General features: G+C 34.2%; 2 protein-coding genes across 6 annotated transcripts; one reads left to right on the top strand and one right to left on the bottom strand.

Annotated features, from left to right (window-relative positions):
* Window positions 1-1658: 1658 nt before the first annotated feature.
* Window positions 1659-19947, top strand: LOC133678784 (probable serine/threonine protein kinase IRE). Of its 5 annotated transcripts, XR_009836047.1 has the most exons (20): window positions 1659-2031; window positions 2146-2241; window positions 2644-2842; window positions 8676-8743; window positions 8848-9024; window positions 9144-10478; window positions 11500-11669; window positions 12206-12455; window positions 13360-13452; window positions 13538-13678; window positions 13786-13878; window positions 14892-15093; window positions 15199-15284; window positions 15765-15853; window positions 16147-16198; window positions 16279-16335; window positions 16443-16601; window positions 17070-17150; window positions 17489-17867; window positions 18332-19947. XR_009836047.1 is itself a non-coding variant. In XM_062101275.1 (17 exons), the coding sequence occupies exons 1-17, from the start codon at window positions 6688-6690 to the stop codon at window positions 17576-17578; spliced, it is 3582 nt and encodes a 1193-aa protein (XP_061957259.1). In that variant the 5' UTR covers window positions 6440-6687; the 3' UTR covers window positions 17579-18128. The 5 variants fall into 5 exon arrangements, 1 of the variants encoding a protein (XP_061957259.1); XR_009836046.1 differs by lacking the exons at window positions 1659-2031; window positions 2146-2241; window positions 2644-2842 and adding an exon at window positions 6439-7126 and having other exon boundaries at window positions 17489-17606; window positions 17725-17867; XR_009836045.1 differs by lacking the exons at window positions 1659-2031; window positions 2146-2241; window positions 2644-2842 and adding an exon at window positions 6439-7126 and having other exon boundaries at window positions 17489-17606; window positions 17703-17867.
* LOC133678785 (fasciclin-like arabinogalactan protein 12) lies at window positions 3341-4435 on the bottom strand. Its single transcript, XM_062101276.1, has one exon. The coding sequence runs from the start codon at window positions 4380-4382 to the stop codon at window positions 3633-3635; it is 750 nt and encodes a 249-aa protein (XP_061957260.1). The 5' UTR covers window positions 4383-4435; the 3' UTR covers window positions 3341-3632.

Genomic DNA, 19947 nt, shown 5'->3' with positions numbered 1-19947 from the left:
GTTTTTTGAAGAGAGAAGAAGATAGGGATGGGTGGATCTGTAGCTAGCGCCATTTCCAGTTAATAATATGGTGTTTTAGTTCATGTCCTAACTGCCTTGCAGCTTCTTGGTTATGCAAATATTGTCATCCCTAGCAATAGCATTAGACTCCCCAGTTATACTTTTCTTGCCCCTTTTCTCAAAATCAAGCACCGAAATCCTCTAGGGTTAGCTCGGATAGAGATGATCAGCGGGCTTGCTTTTTATCAGAGGATTACGTAAAACAGATATTCGACAACAAATGACATATTGAAATCCAGCCTAAATTAATGCCTGGCTCGGCAAGGAAAATATTGGGAGTATTTTACAAATATGGAAATATTTGAATGGTGTTTCCTTTTCCTCCATGGGACACCGTTCATAGTATCGGTTCAAAAAACTATCTCATCCATCTTTTCTTGTCAACTCCATGCATCATCCCTCCTAACAGATGATAGGAAGGTTGAATGAAGGGAGAGATGAGATGATATGTCTTCCTTTTTTATCTCTCAACTCAATCCATCATCCTAAACAAGTAACTAAGCAAATTCTACATGTGGATGATCATACACAATCTACGATAAGAAGAGAATTCGAAAACAGATTTTTAAAGCAAGTTGTTTTTGAGAAAACTGATAATGGGAGTAAAAAAGAGTAAATAATAATCTTACAGAATTGAATCATAGGAGGTGAATATCCAATTTTGACATGGTTAGTCTAAAATAAATTTTATTTTAAATCATGATTTGGAAATTATTCTTTTATATGGATATTCTATAACAAAAACATTTATAATAAAAGTATATTTGGTAGAAAAAAGACTGAAATATATTTCTTTAAATAATAGAGGTAGAATGAATAAGAATTAACAAGTAAAAAAGTAAAAGTTAATTTTGATTTAAGTTCAAAAGATTTCTAAAAAACATATTCATATATAACTATTCTTTAGTTTGTTCTATCATCTCGAAATAACAGCAAAATCACCCCCTGTTTATTAGTAAAAAACAATGATTCCGCGAGATCATTTAAAAACCAGTTTTTATTGAAAATCTAAATAAATAATTTTAAGAATCTCAATGATTTAAATTCAAGAGAAAAAAAATGTATTTCTTTACCCAAAACTTCCCTTTCCATATTCATTTATTTCCTTTTTATTTTGGCAAAAACATGCCTTTTTTTATTAATAATATAAGATTTTAAATAAGAACTTATCATAATCTAAAAAATAAGTTTTCAATAAAAAATACAAAAAAAACATGTCTTTATAATTTTTGTATGATTATATGAAAAATAAATCTCAATCTAATTTGGAAAGTATGGCATAATTAGATTATTTTTAAAATATCATTGTAAATATTCTATTTAAATAGAATTTTATTTTAAAACTTCAAAAAGAAAAGAAAAAAAAAGAGTGAGAAGCTAAGAGAATGAAGCTGCACGTATGGGCTTGAAAGGATGGTCTAAGCAAAACTATTTTTTTATATAAAAAAAATAGTAAATGACACGTCAAGATGATTTATCTAATCTTTAGCCATCTTCAATAATCAAAATTTAACTTTCAATCTTATAAATACTTAAAGAAAACATCATAGAGACTTCCTTAAACCATATTTAATCACAAAAAACATATCAAAATCATATAAAATCTAAATATAAATATTAGAGTATCACTTACGGGAGATGACAGATGTTATGGAAGAAACCTTAATGAGGATTCCTGTTTTAGCTTTTGTTAATTTATTTATCTTAATTTCAGTATCCGGTTGATGGTAGTGGAGACCCTGCTGTTCTTTAAGACTAAGTTTGTTCAGCCTGAAACACTCATAGCAGGCAGTAATTTCTTCAGGAACCTAATAGTGTTCCAGGAGAGAGAAACTTCATATGCTTAACACACAAAAGTCCAACGATCATGGTGTCTTGGTGATACTGGAAAGTATATTCAGACGTTTCGATCTTTCACTTGCTCTTAATTATCTTTTGGAAGGCTTCAAAGAAAAGGTTCTAATCATACAGGTAAAATGAAAAAGACTACAAATTTGTGTTTTTCCTTTCCTTTCTTAACTAGCACAGCTTGATAGTCCGATTGAAATGCTGTGAATATGCTACCGATTGATCTCTCTGCTGTAGGGAATGAGAGATCCTATCTCTGACTCCCGAGTCCAAAGTGGCTAGCCATGCTTAAAGAGCTTTGTCCTGGGGCTGTCATCAGGGAACTGGATGCTGGTAACTTTGGCTCTCTGTCATCAAGTTGATGCTTATTTCTAATCTTTTCTGTACAGTAACCAGTGACCTTTTTTTAAAAAAAATAGATTAGAGAATTTTTGTGATTTTTTAATGGGCAATACATGATTTTTTCTTTTCTTATTGTGTCTATCTCTATCAGTAGTTGTATATAGCCCTTATTAGATAATATAATCAAAGACAAGCAGGCCATAAATAACAATCAAGATCCACAATTCTCTCCATCAAGTAGTTGAACATTGTGATAAATCCATCAATCCATCCATTATTCTGTATTTCTTTTTACTTAGAATCAGAAGATTTCTCACAGGATCATGAAGAAGACCTGTGTTTTTGTCCTTCTATGTTTATTTTTACTTGCCTCTCCATTTGGTTCAAGAGCAGATTGTGTTTCGTTTAAAGATCCAAATGCAAAGGACTGTTCTGATCAAGATGCCTTTTGCTTTTCTGCATGTGTCCCTGATGTTCATGGGGCTACTTCTGGAAGATGCATTCTAGTTAAAGGCACTGGTTGAGTGCGTTGTGAATGTGAGATTCCTTTCTGATACACAATACCCTTTCCAACTTTTACTTTTTATGCACGGTAAGATGTTCTACATTTCATGTTTCTAATTCAAACTTCGATGTGAATCTTCAAAACACATTTCTTTGACTTGATTTCTAGTCAGTTTGTTCGCGCTGTGTTTTGCTCCGACCACATATTCAATACTATTTAGTTAGTAAAATAAGTGTATGGTTTTAAATGGATCCTATTGAGAACTCTTTCTCCAACCTTATTCAAAAAATGCTAAAATTTATAAATTTTTTAAACCCTAATTGCAAAAGCTACTTCAATGCCAAACACACTTGAATCGATCAGGTAATGGAAAATTATGGAGAGTCAAAATTCGTGAAGGAGTTCTTTTATGGCACCTCTTGGCCCACTGTGTCTTGGTTTCATATCTGCAATGTGAAGCAATAAATATGAGGAAAAAAAAACGAAATGCTGGATTTTTGTCAGAGTTTAGATATTCATCTGCTGCTCTGTGCTCAATGGAGGTATTGTGGTTTGTACAGTTGGCTGCTTTAGGAGGGAAAAACATTTGAGCAAGAACAATTGATACATAACCTTGATTTTTGAAAATGTTACAAGATTCCAAAATACATGAAATCTGTAAATGAAAAAACAGGACTACGAAGAAACAAAGAAAAGGAAATACAAAAAAAAAAAACCCTCAAAATTCAATCTTGAACATAAACTAGAATGGTACAAAGGGACTGACGAAAACAACAATTATTCACGCCACTCGTCGGTTTCGATCCGACTCTGCAAAATCATAGCCCACTTGAAAAAGAGAGCAATCCCTGCAACAAACTCATGAAGACCTTTTGTGTCACAAAGAAAATATTACTGCAACAATGCCAACTCCGAAGAACACAACATTATTAAGAACAGTTAAGCTTTCTGCTCCAGAATTATCCTCAGGAGCATCTGGACTCTCTGCAGCTTTAGACCTCTTCTTTGGTTTTTCAGGTGCTGGTGCTGGAGTAGGAGGTTTAGGTGTAAAAATATCGACAGGAAGGAGCACCTTATCAACCTGATAAACAGCTAGCTGGTTATCAGTGTATATAGTGCCAGATACGCTTGTATTGGTAAGTCCTGTGGTTATATTCACTGAGTTCCCTGTGGTGGTTACATTAAGCTCTAACCTGCCACCTGATCCTGCCTGTGTGGTCAAAGGGTTGCTCACTGTCTGGAATTGGGAACTTGATAGATATTGTGGGATAATGTGAAACTGCACTAACTCAGCCTTTTCTTGATCGTTTAGGGAGTTGAGGGTGCCTGATTTCAGGCTCGAAAATGCGTTGTCACTAGGTGCGAAGATGGTTATAGCATTGTTTGTGTTGTTGAGTTGGCCATTCAATGTGACATCCTCTTGAGTGGCTTTCAAAAGCCGGATAAACACACTGAACTGGCCACCTTTTTCGAGTATTTTGGTGACATTGGTTGGACCAGGTGGTCCTGGGGCTGCAGCTGGTGACTGAGCTAGGGTTGGGGGGCAATGAAGAAGAAAGGATAGAATAAGTGAAAATGAGAACAGAAATTGTGGCACCATTTTAGTAGTTTTTGTATAAAATGGCATGTATTGCTACTTGCTACAAGTGTTTGACGCATGGAGTGGAAAGGAAGAGGGTTTTTATAATTCTGGTGGTGGAAGATTAGAATTAGGTGTAATGTACAATTTTAGTTTCAAAACCTTAGCTGTTAATACCTTATCTTACTTCAAAAGATAGAAGGAAATCAGTGGAGAGAGAGGAATGAACACTGTTGCAACAACTAGATTGCTTGAAAAAACAGAAAACAGGAAAGAAGTAGCTAGTGGGTGTGTGAGCAAATGAAGATGTGCATCATTTCCTTTGCTTTTACCTGTAAATGTATTTTGGGTAATCCTTGATAATATTGCTTTGCTTGCCACAATCTTAAGAAAGATTGATGATGGCATGGTGTACCGACCTCATCAATGTTATCCTCTGACCAGAAATTACATGTTCTCTACAACTCTTATTGCATCATGTGGGTTCCCTCTCCGTTGACTTGTATAAATGTTTTTTCCTGTTCACCTTCCTTCTTTTGGTAATCTAAACATGAAGACTACACAGAGGTTAACTGTAGGCAAACACAATCAGGTCTGCGGTGGAAAACTGATTTTATCATGTTGGTTTTCTATTAACTCCATTTCAGCTTAATTTTTTCATTTTATTCTGTATAATATGTTAGCCTAAGTTAGTGAATATACTGAATTTATGCGGGATGAATTCTTGATAGATTTTGTAATTGAAGTTTTCAATGACCGGTGCATTTTCTGGGGAACTCTGTTGGTGGTATGTTCCCGTTCTAATTTCTCCGTTTACTTGTTTGAAACCTCATCCGCTTAACTCATCATCAGTTGCTGTTCTTCAACACTCCTCTAATTGTTCTTGGTCTCTATCTTCAGGCTATCTTGTAGCTCTTGCTGCGTTCTTCGGCCTGCTTTAGCTCACTCTGAGAGTCTGATATCCTTGTCAAAAATTCTGGGGATGTTGTTCCAGCACACAATTTGATGCAAATGCCTTATTCTTGACTTGGTATCTATCGAGATGTTTTCCTTGCACACTTGTCAGTGTCCTCCAAGTTGACTCTTTGAGCTCTGTTATTTCTGTTCAGGGATCTTGAAGTTTGCTGGTAATCTAAAGAACTGCAATCCAGCTGCAAGTATTCATCTATTTCCGCAATCTTTCTTCCTTTTCACATCCAAATGTTGCACGAATTCGCTTGCCAATGAAATGCTAAGAGCTCTATCCTTGTTTCTAGCTAAGCATGCCCTAATCTGACTCTATTCACATCAGCTTAACATGCATGAAATTCTGATCCTACAGAGCGATTGGTACTGGAAATTATTTTCATTTCTGATCTCACTTCCTCTTGATCAATTCTTGGACGGCAGTAGCAGCCCCCACTCTTATCTTGATTGCCCGGTTGGGATTGCTCACTTACAATTCTGATTGATTTCACCATTTTCAGGGAATGAAAATATGAAAAATCCCATCTCCAATTCCAAGTCCAAATTTACCAAGCTCCAAAAGCATTATCTTGGGATAACTTTGATGATCATATGTGAAGTAACAAATTAATAACCTTTGTATCTGATTGAAATTTCAGGCCAATATCCACACGATGAGCAACCGGAAGAAGTAAATTCTATAATTCCACAATGGATAGTGGCGATACAAAGTAAAATTATTTCTTGAAGTTGCTGTTCATTGTTTGTAGATAGCTGCTTTCCATGAAGGAGACACGTTCTCTCCATCACTACATTAATTCCACTCTCACAGAGTTTAGTAATTAGTTATTTACCCACGAGATATTGTTATATAATTAAAATTCTTTATCACGAGACTGAGACTAATATATAGTTATTTTTAGAATATTGTCTTTTAAAAATAAATAAATATTATATTGTTAACGCATATTTATTTATTTTTTAAACTCCAACTTCCCAGACTATATTATTTTTCTAATTAAATTTTCAAGAGTGTTATTTCTCTAATATTTTTTTTTTAAAGAAGTTAACAAAAAAAAAAACTAGAATATCAGAAGAACATAGAGTCAGTAAATATAAGGACAATAGTGTAATATTAATAAAACTACAGTGGGAAAACTGAAATTTACAAACAAAACTTTGCGGCGAGCACGTTTCGAAGTAGAAAATCAACAGAACCTTCCCTTCATCGTCGTGTCGCCCTCTACGCTCCATTTCCCGCGAAAACCTCTCCTGTCTCCCCCTCCCATCTCTCTATCCATATGTTTTTTCTCTTTGTATCCTCTCTCTTTCTCTCTCTAACATTCTCACTCTACACTCACAATGCAATGAAGAACCTGATCAATTCAATCAGTACCGATTTACATCCATGTCGACAAACGATCACGAAGATCCTTCATCGTCGTCAAAAACGATGCCGTCTCCTTCTCCGTCAACTCTCAATCCCTCCTCCTCTCCTTCCTCTTTCAAACTCCGAAAAATCCCTCCCATTCCAATCCGCCGAATCCAGAAACCCGACGCCCCACTGAACGACACCGAATCAATCAACAATGACGACGGCAGCGATACATATTACGATAGTAGAAATGACGGTAAGGAGATATTGGAGGAGAGAAATTATAAAACGGACAAGAATTCGCCGATAATTATGGCGTCAGCGCTCGGGTTGAATCATATCAGAACACGATCCCTCCCGGTTCCTTCTCCGCTTAGGTTTTCGTCGTCTGCTGGTACGCCGTCGTATTTAGAGAATGCTCAGGTTAATAATAAGGAGGATAAAACTGACGTCGAAACGAGGCTTGCTGGAGGTAATTAATTTTTTTTTTTCATATATGATTAATGGAGACATCAATTTTTATTTTGAATGACTTTTTTATGTGTGGGACCCACGCTTGCTGTTTTTTCTCTAACAAATTTGGATTAATAAGGGGATTAAGCTGTATTGTGTTTGCTAGCGGAGGATTTTTGGTTGTTTTGCACAGGTTATATTCAAGTATGAATTTTTTAAATTGTTTTTGAGTTGTTTTTTAATTTTTGATGTGAACAAAATGCATGAGGTTATGTTCGATATGATTTGTATAGACTGATTTAAGTTGATTTTTAACCTTTTGACTTGTGAAAAACTCTTCAATATGTTTAGTTAGAAATAATTCTTGCTTTAAATGAAAGAAATTGTTAGAAAATTGAGTCAAAACTTTGATTTAATCAAAATCTAAAATTTTTAACTTTTGACCTTGGTAATTCTATCTTATAATACATCTTTTATTAAAAAAAAAGTTAATTGAAGTGATTTTTACCCAATATACTTCTAATTTAAAAAAGCTTCAACTCATTCAAAATTAAAAATTTGGAACTTTGGATTTATGGATTCTAATCTTATATTACAAGGGTATATCTTATAAAGAGTATTTAAAAGTGTGATAAATTTTTTTTTAAAAGTATTTTTTATTTTTAAATGAATTAAAATAATATATTTTTTTTATTTTTTAAAATTTATTTTTGATATCAGTATATCAAAACGATAAAAAAACACTAAAAAAAATTAATTTGAAGAAAAAATATATCAAATTTTAATGAAAAACAGGTTTTACCTCAATATCAAATACAGATTACATCTTTTGTTAAAAAAAAAGTTGATTCAAGTCATGTTTACCACATATACTTCTAATTTAAAATTATTTTAGCTTAGAAAAGTGATAAATTTATAAATAACTTGTGACAACATTAAGTTAAAATAAAAGAATGTTAGGTTAAAGTTACTCAAAATAACTTTTTTTTGAAAAATAGATGAAGTATAAGTTAGAATCCATAAGTTAAAAGTTAAGAATTTTAACTTTTGTTTTAATCAAGATTTGACTCAATTTTGTAATAAATTCTTGATTTAAATCAAAAGTTATATATAATTAAATATATTTATGGCTTTTTAATGAGTCAAATGTTAAAAAAAGGAACTTAAATTCATATCAAATGGAATTTTATTTATGAAAAACAACTTTTCAATTATAATTTAAAGTTAAAAATCACTTTTCTTATGTCATGCCAATTGGACTCTAAATATGTTTGATTTGAAGTAATTTTTATGTAAATTAAAAATTTATTATAAAACTGAGTCAAGATTTAAATTTAATCAAAAGTTTAATTTTTTACCAATGATTTATTCGATCTTATGTTACCTTCATTCTTCAAGTAAGTTATTTGAAGTTATTTTTGTCAAATATACTTTTCATCTTGCTTATTTTTATCGTAATTTATTTACGAAAAACTATTTTTTAGATTATGATTCAAAGTCAAAATTATTTTTCATAAATCATGTCAAATGTACTCGTAATTTTTTTTTGTTATTATTTTTTAATGCAGGGGAAAAGGTTTCGTGGAGTCATTCAAAACCACGGAGAACTCATTCGCAACTCAATCCAGCAATGGAGGTAATGAACTTGTTAGTTATAGTTTGACATGTGTAATAAGTTTGTGTACATGTTATTGTTAAATAGATTAGCTAAATGAAATTTGTTTTTTCTTTTTGGGGTAGGGCAATCAGGCAGCATTTTTTGCAAAGGAAATCCAGTCTCCACGTTTTCAAGCTATATTGCGTCTTACAAGTGGAAGGATGAAGAAGCCAGACGTTAAGAGCTTCTCTCATGAGCTTAATTCCAAAGGAGTTAGGCCTTTTCCAGTTTGGAAGTCCCGCGCATTTGGTCATATGGAGGTACATTGGCGTTGTGCTCTCTATTGTTACTTCGTTTTTGTTTTCATTTGTTGTCCATTTGTCTTCCTTTGAAATTTTGATTGTTAGATAAAAATAAATCTCATCCATGACATTACTAGGAAGTTATGGTGGTAATCAGGACGAAATTCATCAGGTTAAAGGAGGAAGTTGATTGTGATTTAGGTATATTTGCTGGGGATTTGGTGGGTATACTTGAAAAGACCTCGGATGCTCACCCTGAATGGAGAGAGAGTTTGGAGGACTTATTGGTTGTAGCTCGACAATGTGCTAAGATGTCATCTAATGAATTTTGGGTGAAATGTGAGAGTATCGTCCTGAACCTAGATGATAAACGTCAAGAGCTTCCAATGGGGATTGTCAAACAAGCACACACTCGGCTTTTATTTATCCTCACTCGATGCACTAGGCTTGTGCAGTTTCAAAAGGAGAATGGTTATGATGAAGACAAAATTCTGGGTATTCATCAATGTAGTGATCTTGGAGTTTATCCAGAACAGATTATAGAAATTGCACAGCAGGACTTTAGTGGTCCATTGGTGGGGTGGAAGACAGCGAACGAGAAGCAGAGAAAGAAATTCCATAGTCATGAACAAGACAGTCAGGTTATTAAGCAAGATCATCTAGATCAAACTTTGGAGGTTAGCACGGCAAAAAGTTTTGATTCAACTGGAAGTAGTTTTAGGATGTCATCTTGGAAAAAACTTCCATCCGCTGCTGAGAAAAATCGGAAGGGTTCTGATCTTGTTCAAACACCTTCAAAGGATAAATCAGAACCAATTCACAATAAGGATGATTATTCTGAAAATCTTGAAACTCCAGAGCATCCTCTATCCCCAGGAACAAAAAGAGTTTCTTGGGGACTCTGGGGGGAACAACACAATGTTGCATATGAAAATTCCATGATATGCCGGATCTGCGAGGTTGAAATACCGATTGTACATGTAGAGGAACACTCTCTGATTTGTACTATTGCTGACAGATGTGACTTGAAAGGCTTTGGTGTAAATGAAAGACTTGAAAGAGTTGCGGAAACTCTCGAAAAGATACTGGACTCATGGTCACCAAAAAGCACACCAAAAAGCACTCCAAAAGGATGTGATACTCCAAGAGGAAGTCCTGAGGTTGAAAGACTGCCTACATCAGGTATACATGAAGTATCAGATGGGTTATCAACAAAACGAAACAGCATCTCTTCTCACTGCTCTGAAGAGATGCTTGATGTCGTCCCTGATACTTTTGTGATGGAAGATCTCAACGCTTTTCCAGGAATTTCAAGCGAAGCATGTTCCACTCTAACACCAGATGTAGACAAAAAAACCTCATCAGGAGAAAGCTTGACACCACGAACACCATTATTAACGCCAAGGACTAGCCAAATAGGATTGCTATTGAGTGGACAGAGGACAATAGCAGAGCTTGAGAATTCCCATCAGGTATGTAATTGTGTTAAATTGTTGTTCTTTATAATTCACCTTGGTTTAGGATTTATGTTCCTGCGAACCTATTTTGGATATCTTTGTCAGTTTGGTACCTGCCGTTATCTCTTTGAATAGTTGCCTTACTCTTTTTTGTCCTTCTCATTTAATAGTTTAGTGGAATAAAGATTCTCATTCAACTTCTTGCTTAAGCTTGTTCCATCCTTTCCAGGCTAGTAGTAGTGTTTCTTTCTTTCTTCTTTTTTTTTAATTTTTTTTTTGCCATTTTTTTCTGCAACTACTATATATTCAAAATTTCAAATTTGACTACTTGGTTCCTACCACGTAGTTTTACAAATAAACCCTTAAATACATTTAAGAATTTATCTTTCTCAACACTGAAAAAATAGTTACATAACATGGTTTAAGCAGTTTCCTATCCATGCAATTTGGCAATTTGGATTTTCTGCAGTTTCCTTGATGCTTGATTAAAAAAACTTCCTTGATGTAAATTGCATTATGGATGCATGTTATGACAAGAAAGCATTTAAATTAACTGTTTTTGTCATAGTCTAGGGCATACAGCCTACAGAGCCCATTGATGTTCTTACGACCGTAACTTTAGTCTCTTTAACCTGTATTTTGCAATGACATCCTTCACTAATTTCTAGGATGTTTGAGCAGTCGATTGTTGTGCTCTTTCTTGAGTTGTATACCTTTGATTTCTCCCTTCAATAATACCAGTAAAAAATGCAAATGCAGATAATTTTGGTATCATAAGCGGTAGTAGGTCATAATTTGATGTCACCTGCAGTTAAATATACCTGTCTTTAAATGAAAGTCAATCTGAACACTTATTTTTCAGTCACTTAACTTCTTCTTTTTTACCAGCATGAATGATTCCTGTACTGCATTACTTCATTCTAGGTTGGGAAATTTAGCACATGATGAAATTTCAGTGAACTTGGTCATTGACTAACTGTTGTTATTCTATTGAGCTCTTTGTTTTTATTTTCTTAATTTTACTGTTTCATGACAGGTAAGCAAGCTACTGGATATTGCTCGTTCTGTTGCAAGTCTAAGTGGCAACTATAGTGCATTACAGAGCATGCTGGACCTTGTACAAGACGTAAAATATGCCATTCAGGATAGGAAGGTGGATGCCCTCATTGTAGAGACTTTTGGAAGACGCATAGAGAAATTAGTTCAGTAAGTCAGTTTCCAAGTCTTAGCCTTGTTGTCAATGTGAAACTTTTCAGGAGGTTTTATTTGTAATAATTCAACTGAGCATCTTATTCTATCACTAAAAGAATCCAACTTTCAGCTTAGTTGCTCATCTTTTGTTTGTGTTCGAGCTGTTGTTTTGTTTGGACTGTATTAATTGTTTCTGATTTTAAGATATTAATTACTCAAGAGCCCTCAAAAAGATTGATGGAGAATTAATGCATAGAAACAAATTTGCAATAGTTGTTTTCATTCCATGTGTTGATTTCTTAAAAAATGTCATCTCTTGAGACACACTCAACAATTGATTAAATTACTTATCATTAGCATCTTTTGAAATGATTTGTCTATTTATTTTTGATAATTTAGAAACTAATTAAATAATTTTAGTAATGGAATCAGTAAAAAATAACCTATAACAACCATCACTTTAATATTGTTTATCGATTGCTTCACCAGTGAAAATTTTATTGTGTCTTTCTTTATTTTCTATTTTATTATTATTATTTTTGAATCTACAGGGAGAAATGTGTACTTCTCTGTAAACAAATAGATGATGAGAAATCAGATCCATCAAATCATATGGCTGATGAAGATAGTTCCGAGGAAAATGATGCAGTTCGAAGTTTGCGTACAAGTCCTATTAATATGTCTTCTAAAGACCGAACTTCTATAGAGGATTTTGAAATAATAAAACCAATCAGTAGAGGGGCATTTGGAAGGGTTTTCCTTGCCAGAAAAAGAGCTACCGGTGATTTGTTTGCTATAAAGGTTAGCATCTAACAACACCATGAAAATGGCCGTTATAAATATATAAATGCATAGAACATGCTTTCTTAATCTTTATGATTGAACATGTGTATTTGACTATTTTTCCTCTTGGTAGAATTGATATCATATGGCTAGGCATTGCATTCCCACATTTCCTTCAAGAACATTGCAAATTCTGGTTCAATGAAAAGTCTATTTAGTCACATGGTTTTTATACATCTATCTTTGAAGCACCTAATTTATGTAAGATGAGAATGGGGATTAGATAGGGTATAGAAAGTTAGAGGGACGGATGGTAATATGTCTGATTCATGCATAACTCTCCACCACCAAGAAGGAAGGTTGGATGATAGGCTGTTCCAGCAAAGAGTTGCAGGAGAAAAGGTTTCAGTTGAGAGAAGCTGGCTGAATAGCAATGCTTTATAAGAATAAAGTACTATATTCTTTTCTTTTATAGCTACATTGATCTTTTTGATATAATGGGCTTTCATCTTTGGCGGGCCTATCTTTTTTTTCTCCTTTTATTTTTCTCATTCCCTTGTTTTGTATTTCTCATCCTTTTCCTCTTTAGAAAACACATGTATCTCCGGTTCTTCCTTTCCCCTTGAAACGCTTTCGTTATTTCTTTATTACCTTTGTTTATCATTAGATCTGCACTCCTAACCAATTTGGAAAGACACGTACTTAGTGAATGCTCGTCAGCCTCTTGCTTCTCTGGGAAAACCCAGCTATGCTGGTGAAATTGAATACTGAAAAATTAATTTGAGTTGTTGTCAAATTACCATTACAACTATTCACTACTGCATGCCAGCCCGCATGTAAGTGATATGCTTGTTTCTAAGCTTGTGAGAGTTAAATGTCTGTGGACTTGATGTAGTGATTATATACTGAATATTTGTTCCAGGTCTTAAAGAAGGCTGACATGATCCGTAAAAACGCAGTTCAGAGTATTTTGGAAGAGCGTGACATCCTCATAACAGTCAGCAATCCTTTTGTGGTGAGCATGCGTCATAATTCATATACCCATTTTATGGGTGCATTGCATGTAAACATGCCACTCTAATGTATATGTGGTTCTACAGGTTCGATTTTTCTACTCCTTCACATGCAGGGAAAATCTGTATCTGGTCATGGAATATCTAAACGGTGGAGATCTGTACTCTTTATTGAGAAACTTGGGCTGCTTCGATGAAGACATGGCCCGTATGTATATTGCAGAAGTTGTAAGGGCTTTTTTGCGTATTTGTTCATGTGGCCTTTTTTTCGTTGACATATCAAGTGATAAAACTTTCTAACAAATGGTACAAATAGTTGGTTTTCTATTTCCCAGGTTCTTGCTTTGGAGTATTTGCATTCTTCAAATGTCATTCATAGAGACTTGAAGCCTGACAATTTGTTGATTAGTCAAGATGGTCACATCAAGGTTGATATTTTTAAATTTTCAGTTCTTTTATTATTTCTTATCTCCTAGGTCGAAAAGGAAATATTTTCTAATGTCTTTTGTGTCTGTCTTCAGGCAAAGCACGCGTGTGTGCTCTCACATCTCTATATTAGAGAAACCCATGAGCGTGCATGTAGAGAATCTTTTTTGGTTCATTGTTTTCTTTAGAAATGCTGAATAAAGACCTGTCTACGAATTCTACTTCCCATAACTTACACTCCATTAGGACCATAACTGGGTATTGAAAACTTATATGTTTTGGCAAAACTATGTTGTTCTGGAATTTTATTGTGCATTAAGTTTTAGGTTCCATATATGCTGGAAGATTGTTGGATTGTAATAAAAGAAGATTGCTGTATGGTTTCCAAAATAATAGTTGTATGTCACTGCTAACGAGAGATCCATAGACAGAAGCTAAGGTAACGAGAATTTTATTCTGTGGCATGATGAAGTGCGGGACAAATTTTCAAGTTGATCTGGAAGAGTAAAATGGAATTGCCGAATACTGTCATAACCGATGTTAGTTTTCAAGGGATAATGTACTGGAGTCTTGGATTAAGGTTAATGGTATATAGTATGTTTGATGGAATAGGCATGCAGCAGACCAGAAGAGAACTATTTCTCTTCATGCTAGGTCCAGTACTAAAATCTGTTTAGTTTGGATACAATTATTATCTACTAAATTGAGTTTCATTGGATCATTATTGCATATAGTTATTCAATTTGACCAGTTTGTTTTTCTACAATTCTTCTTTTTGTACTTTCAACAAATGCTTTCTTGAATATTTAATTGTAGTTCTATATTTTACTGCAAAACATTAAAAACAATGTTTTCATTATTTAGAGTAGAATGTTTAATTGGTTTTATATGTATGAGTAACTCTCACTGTGCTTTAAAAGATGTTGTATGTAGCATTTCATTGTTTCTACTTGTTGTCATGTTTTTGAACTTGGCATAATGTTTTTTTGACACCAAAAGTACTGTTCTGCTACAGTTGACAGATTTTGGGCTATCAAAAGTTGGTCTTATCAACAGTACAGATGATTTGTCTGTTCCGTTAGTCAGTAGTTCTGGTTTTCTTGATGATGATGAACTGAAAAGTCAATCTTCATCCAAGAGTGAAGAGCGTCAAAAGCATCCAGTTGTTGGAACTCCTGATTATTTGGCACCTGAGATACTTCTTGGAATGGGGCATGGTTCGCAATTATCTTTTGTTACTTTGATAGTTCATACATGATGTATGGTTCTGTTTTATTTATTTTATTATATTTTTTCCATCACTGGACATTACCTTCTTGCAGGTGCAACTGCTGATTGGTGGTCTGTGGGTGTTATTCTTTATGAGATGCTTGTTGGTATACCTCCATTCAATGCAGAAACTCCACAGGTAGGTGATCTGAATGTTACAACCTGAACTTTTATATGATTTTTATCAGCAGACTGAAGATGGTTTTTTTATTTTTTTAATAATTACATTTATTATGAGTTATTGTTGATATTGGTTAAGTTACTAACTTGGTTGTAGTTACTTTCCTAACATTTTAATTGTGCTGTAACCATTTGCCAGTACCTTTTTGTCAACATGAAATATGGACTGTACCTTTTATATACCACTGCGTAGTATGATATGTCATAAGTTACCATTTCTAATATAATTATTCCTCTACGAAGTTGTATGTGTGCAAAGAATGTTTGATGGATGTAGTATAGAGATCTTAAATTGCTTGCTTTCTAATTTTACTTGGGTATTTTTTTTATCCTTTAAATTGGAAAGAATATGTTGACCTTGGGGAAACTTTGCCTTTTAGTTTCAGAACATTTTATGCGAATAGCTTAATGTCATACTTATAGGCCATATCTCTTGCAGCAAATATTTGACAACATAATGAATAGAGATATTCCTTGGCCCAGGATTCCTGAGGAGATGAGCTTCGATGCCTGTGATTTGATTGACAAGTAAGATTGAGTGAAATCCTAAGATATAAATGCTATTTGTCTGAAAATGTAACGGTATTTGAAGCATATGATTTCATTCAGAAGATTATTTGAGTTTCCTACGAGTATAAGCAAGGAAAATTTGCTTCTCTCTGTATTAGCTCTTTCATGCATTGGAATCAATTCCAATGGTACCACATGCAAATTATGTTGTTGATAATACCAAGCGCCTCTTTTAATTTAGAAGTTATTAAATTTCTACCTCAGTGTTAATTCACTTGAAAAGTATTAATATTTTTCTACTTCACTTTCAGATTGTTGGCGGAAAATCCACTTCAAAGGCTAGGAGCAACAGGAGCTAGAGAGGTGAACTCTTTATGGTGACTGATGAGACTTATTTACAAGCATAAATGATTTGAAAATTAAACTGGTCAATTTTATGGCAGGTTAAGAAACATTCTTTCTTTAGAGACATAAATTGGGACACGCTTGCAAGGCAAAAGGTTGTCGTAGTTTGATATTTTTTAAAATAATCAGGTCTTGGTTTTTTTTGTTCGATAGTATTTACCGTCATACTTAAACACTTAGCAAGTTCTCCTATTTGCTGCAGGCTATGTTCATTCCATCAGGAGAAGCGCATGACACAAGTTATTTTATGAGCCGGTATATATGGAATCCAGAAGGTGAAAATGTGCATGGAGGCAGTGACTTTGAGGACCTGACAGACACATGCAGCAGTGGTTCATTCAGCAATACACATGATGATAACGTGAGTTCATATTGCAATTGAATATTGCATCTATCTCTTTGCACATATGGCTTTCAGTTCATTGGCACATGAGCTCTAATCTCATTAAGTTATACCAATGCCAGCTGCCAACAACAATTCTGATTTTGAAATTGTCTCTTTTCTTTGATTTGATTTAGAAAACTATTATTTTCATTAATATGTTTTCTTTTTTGATTTTCCAAGCAATAAAATGCCAGGAATTGATTTAGAGAGGATGTTAAATTCTCAATTCAAACAAAAGCTTCATTTCTAGAAACATCTTTGTCCTAATGGCAAAAGAATGGAATTATTTCGGATGGGAACTTGTACTTAAAACTTATCATTGGTCATTGTAGAATGGTTTAAGAATTATTTCACTTTGAAGTAATTTCAAATTGATGTAGGTGACCTCATACAACCATTGCAGCTCCATGGGCATTACCTTATGATTTTACTGTTTTATGCCAGGGGGGTGAATGTGATAGCTTGGCAGAGGTTGGCGCCCCAATTCTTGATATGACGTACTCTTTTAGTAATTTCTCGTTTAAGGTGAGACACGCTAGATATTATTCGACAAAATTAGATGTTGCATGAAACTGAAATCGTCTCTCTTTTTTTCATTGAATTCTTCTTGAATGTCCCTACAAGCTTGCACATTGTATCAATGGGTCCATAAATTTCTTCTGTTGAGAGTTCTATAACGGTGTTTTAGAAGCGCTCTCATTAATTTCCTTTTCGTTCTTGCCAAATGAGTTTTGACATTCCCCATGAATCTATGGGTATTGAGTACACACTATGTGGCATAATTAAGTGGTGAGAAATAATTATTCGTGTTATTAAAGTTAAAGTTTTTATTATGAATTAAGAATTACTACTTGTATTTCCAGAATTTGCCTCAGCTGGTTTCCATCAATTATGATCTAGTTGGTAAGAGCACAAAGGAAGCAGCAGATGCCTCCAAACCATCAGTTCCATGACATTTTAAATTTGGTTGCTTCGGCGTATGTGAGCTTCCACGACCTACACAATTCTTCATTTGCTACCTGCTGAAGTTCCTGAAAATTTTGCACAGTTTCTTTACATGGTCGCCCTCGTTTTCAGTTCTTTGATCTGAAAATTTCAGAAAGAGGCTTTCCTTGGACAGGAGCAGGGCTTGAATAAACAGTCTATTAGGAAAGCGACATGCCCATTTTACAGATATGGAGCTGCCAAACAAAGTGATACTACAGCACAGAGAGAGTGGGATTTGATTGCTGCAGCCAACAGGTCATGGACATTTTGTTATCATCACTTATTTTTGTATATACATAGCTACGTAGTGAAAGAAATTGTTTCTTGTACATTTTTTTCACGAGTTCTCCACAATCTGAAAATTTTGAAAAGATGCGTGGGAATATCCTATCCACATTCCAAACACACGCATGCTTTTGATTTCTTGCAACTATTATGATGTCGTGGTAGACAGCACTAGGCCAGAAGAAAAGGAAGGCTTCTCTTGAAACCTTTTCACTTGCATCCCTAACTAAATTAGAATCGCTTTTCCTTCTTCCTTTTCTTTTTTTGAATCAAAGGCCAATACAGAAGCCGCCACAAGAGATCACTAGGAACTAGTTCCAATCTTGACGTGAGGATTGCCTTTTTATGAATCACAGTCCTAAAAAACACAATTGTTTCGAGTGGCTCAGCCTTAGCTTTCTATGCATAACATTTTTTACTTGGCACTTGTGCAGTGGATGGATGTTAAGTGGGACAAGTACATGCTATTTCGGGGTGGATCTCAACTTTTTGAAAGTAGGTAGGTAAGGTCTCACTGTTAATTTCTTGTGAATGATTCTGCAATCCATAAAAACTTTTAGATTGTGATAGAAAGAGGGAAAGAAACATGCCATTTGCTCTTTCTTTAGTCAAATTGTATAAACAACAATTTCAAGAAATATCAAAGTTTAACGAGTAAAAGTAGATGAAAAGGAGCAATGCTAATTTTATAGAAAGATTTTAAGAAATCTCAACCATTGATTCATGGAATTCATTAGTAGGATCCTCTCATTCAATATATTAGGCTTTTACAAAGGGATTCTGAAAAAAAAAATTATTATGTAAAATTAATATAATGTTTTTGGATGGATTGAATTGATGCCCTTCAATCAAAAGCTCAGACCATAATGTATTGATTATACTCGAAGTTGCAACAATTACCTAGCTAGGAAGATTTTTTGCTTCCTCTCTTGTGCATACATAGACAATGTGATTCCTTCAAAAAAGAAAAAAGAAGTAAAGATCAAGTTGCAAGACAAGGAATCAGATGGTTTCAAAATGATTGAGAATCAAATTTTAGATGTTATGTCATCATAGCCCAATACTCATATCTCTTGCTGCGTTTTATATTTGTCATTCTCTATTGCCTATGATAATTGCTTTTTTATTGGTTTGTTTATGAAACATAGCTGATAGCACACTCAAAATTCCACAATCAAAAGTAGGCATCTGATTTAGATTCCCACTTAGGCTATCCTTTTGACATTATCATTTGAAGATTAAGGCCACTACTAGCTAGCCAAGATTATGATTTACGTTATCATCATAAAAAGTTCTTGCTGTGCTGCAGCTTGGATATATAATTTAAGACTAGCTATTAAAGTTGCAAGTATATATATGCTGGCTGGTTTTCTTAGGCGTTGAGTTAAATAATGTGTTTGCTCCTTCCTGTATCTCAACAAGGGAGACTTGATTTTGATAGGCCAAGAATAGCGAGAAATTTTAGACTATTTCAGGAGCAATTACCAATATTTTACATCATAAAAGAGAGATAAACATAAAGAGAAGACAGAAATATGCGAGAAAACAATATATATATATTGATAGTTACTGTTCCCACGAAGAAAAGGTGGAATGACAGGAGTAGACGCCCAAAGCTTGAGAGTAGAAACCTAAATTGCCAGCATAAGCAATAATGGACTTAAGATATGGAAAGATTCTGAGTTCAAGTCTGTTGCATAATTTATATAAATAACTCTCTTTTTCTACTAGGGCATGGAGCCTCTCTTTTTTGTTTTCATTGATTAAAAAACTAGCACTGTGACTTCATACAGTCAGTGCTAAACCTTGAAGGAATGAATGCGAGGGTTCAAAGGGATCCACAGTCGACAGATACCTCATTGTTTGTAAATGCTAAAAAAAGAAAAAAGAAGAGTATAAACGATTCAGAACTGATGAGACCGTACTATGTCTTCTTCTTCTTCTCTGTTTTGACATGTAGTTGTCATCCACTGATGCAATGCAGTGATCCTTGGAATAAACTCCTAACATTTGACTCTTCTCTGGCAAGTAATATCTTTTTTATTTCTCA

This window comes from Populus nigra, chromosome 18, assembly GCF_951802175.1.
Source record: "Populus nigra chromosome 18, ddPopNigr1.1, whole genome shotgun sequence".
NCBI classification, from domain to species: domain Eukaryota; kingdom Viridiplantae; phylum Streptophyta; class Magnoliopsida; order Malpighiales; family Salicaceae; genus Populus; species Populus nigra.
The sequence above is the reverse complement of the archived record's forward strand: the minus strand, read 5'-3'. Positions and strand labels throughout refer to the sequence as shown.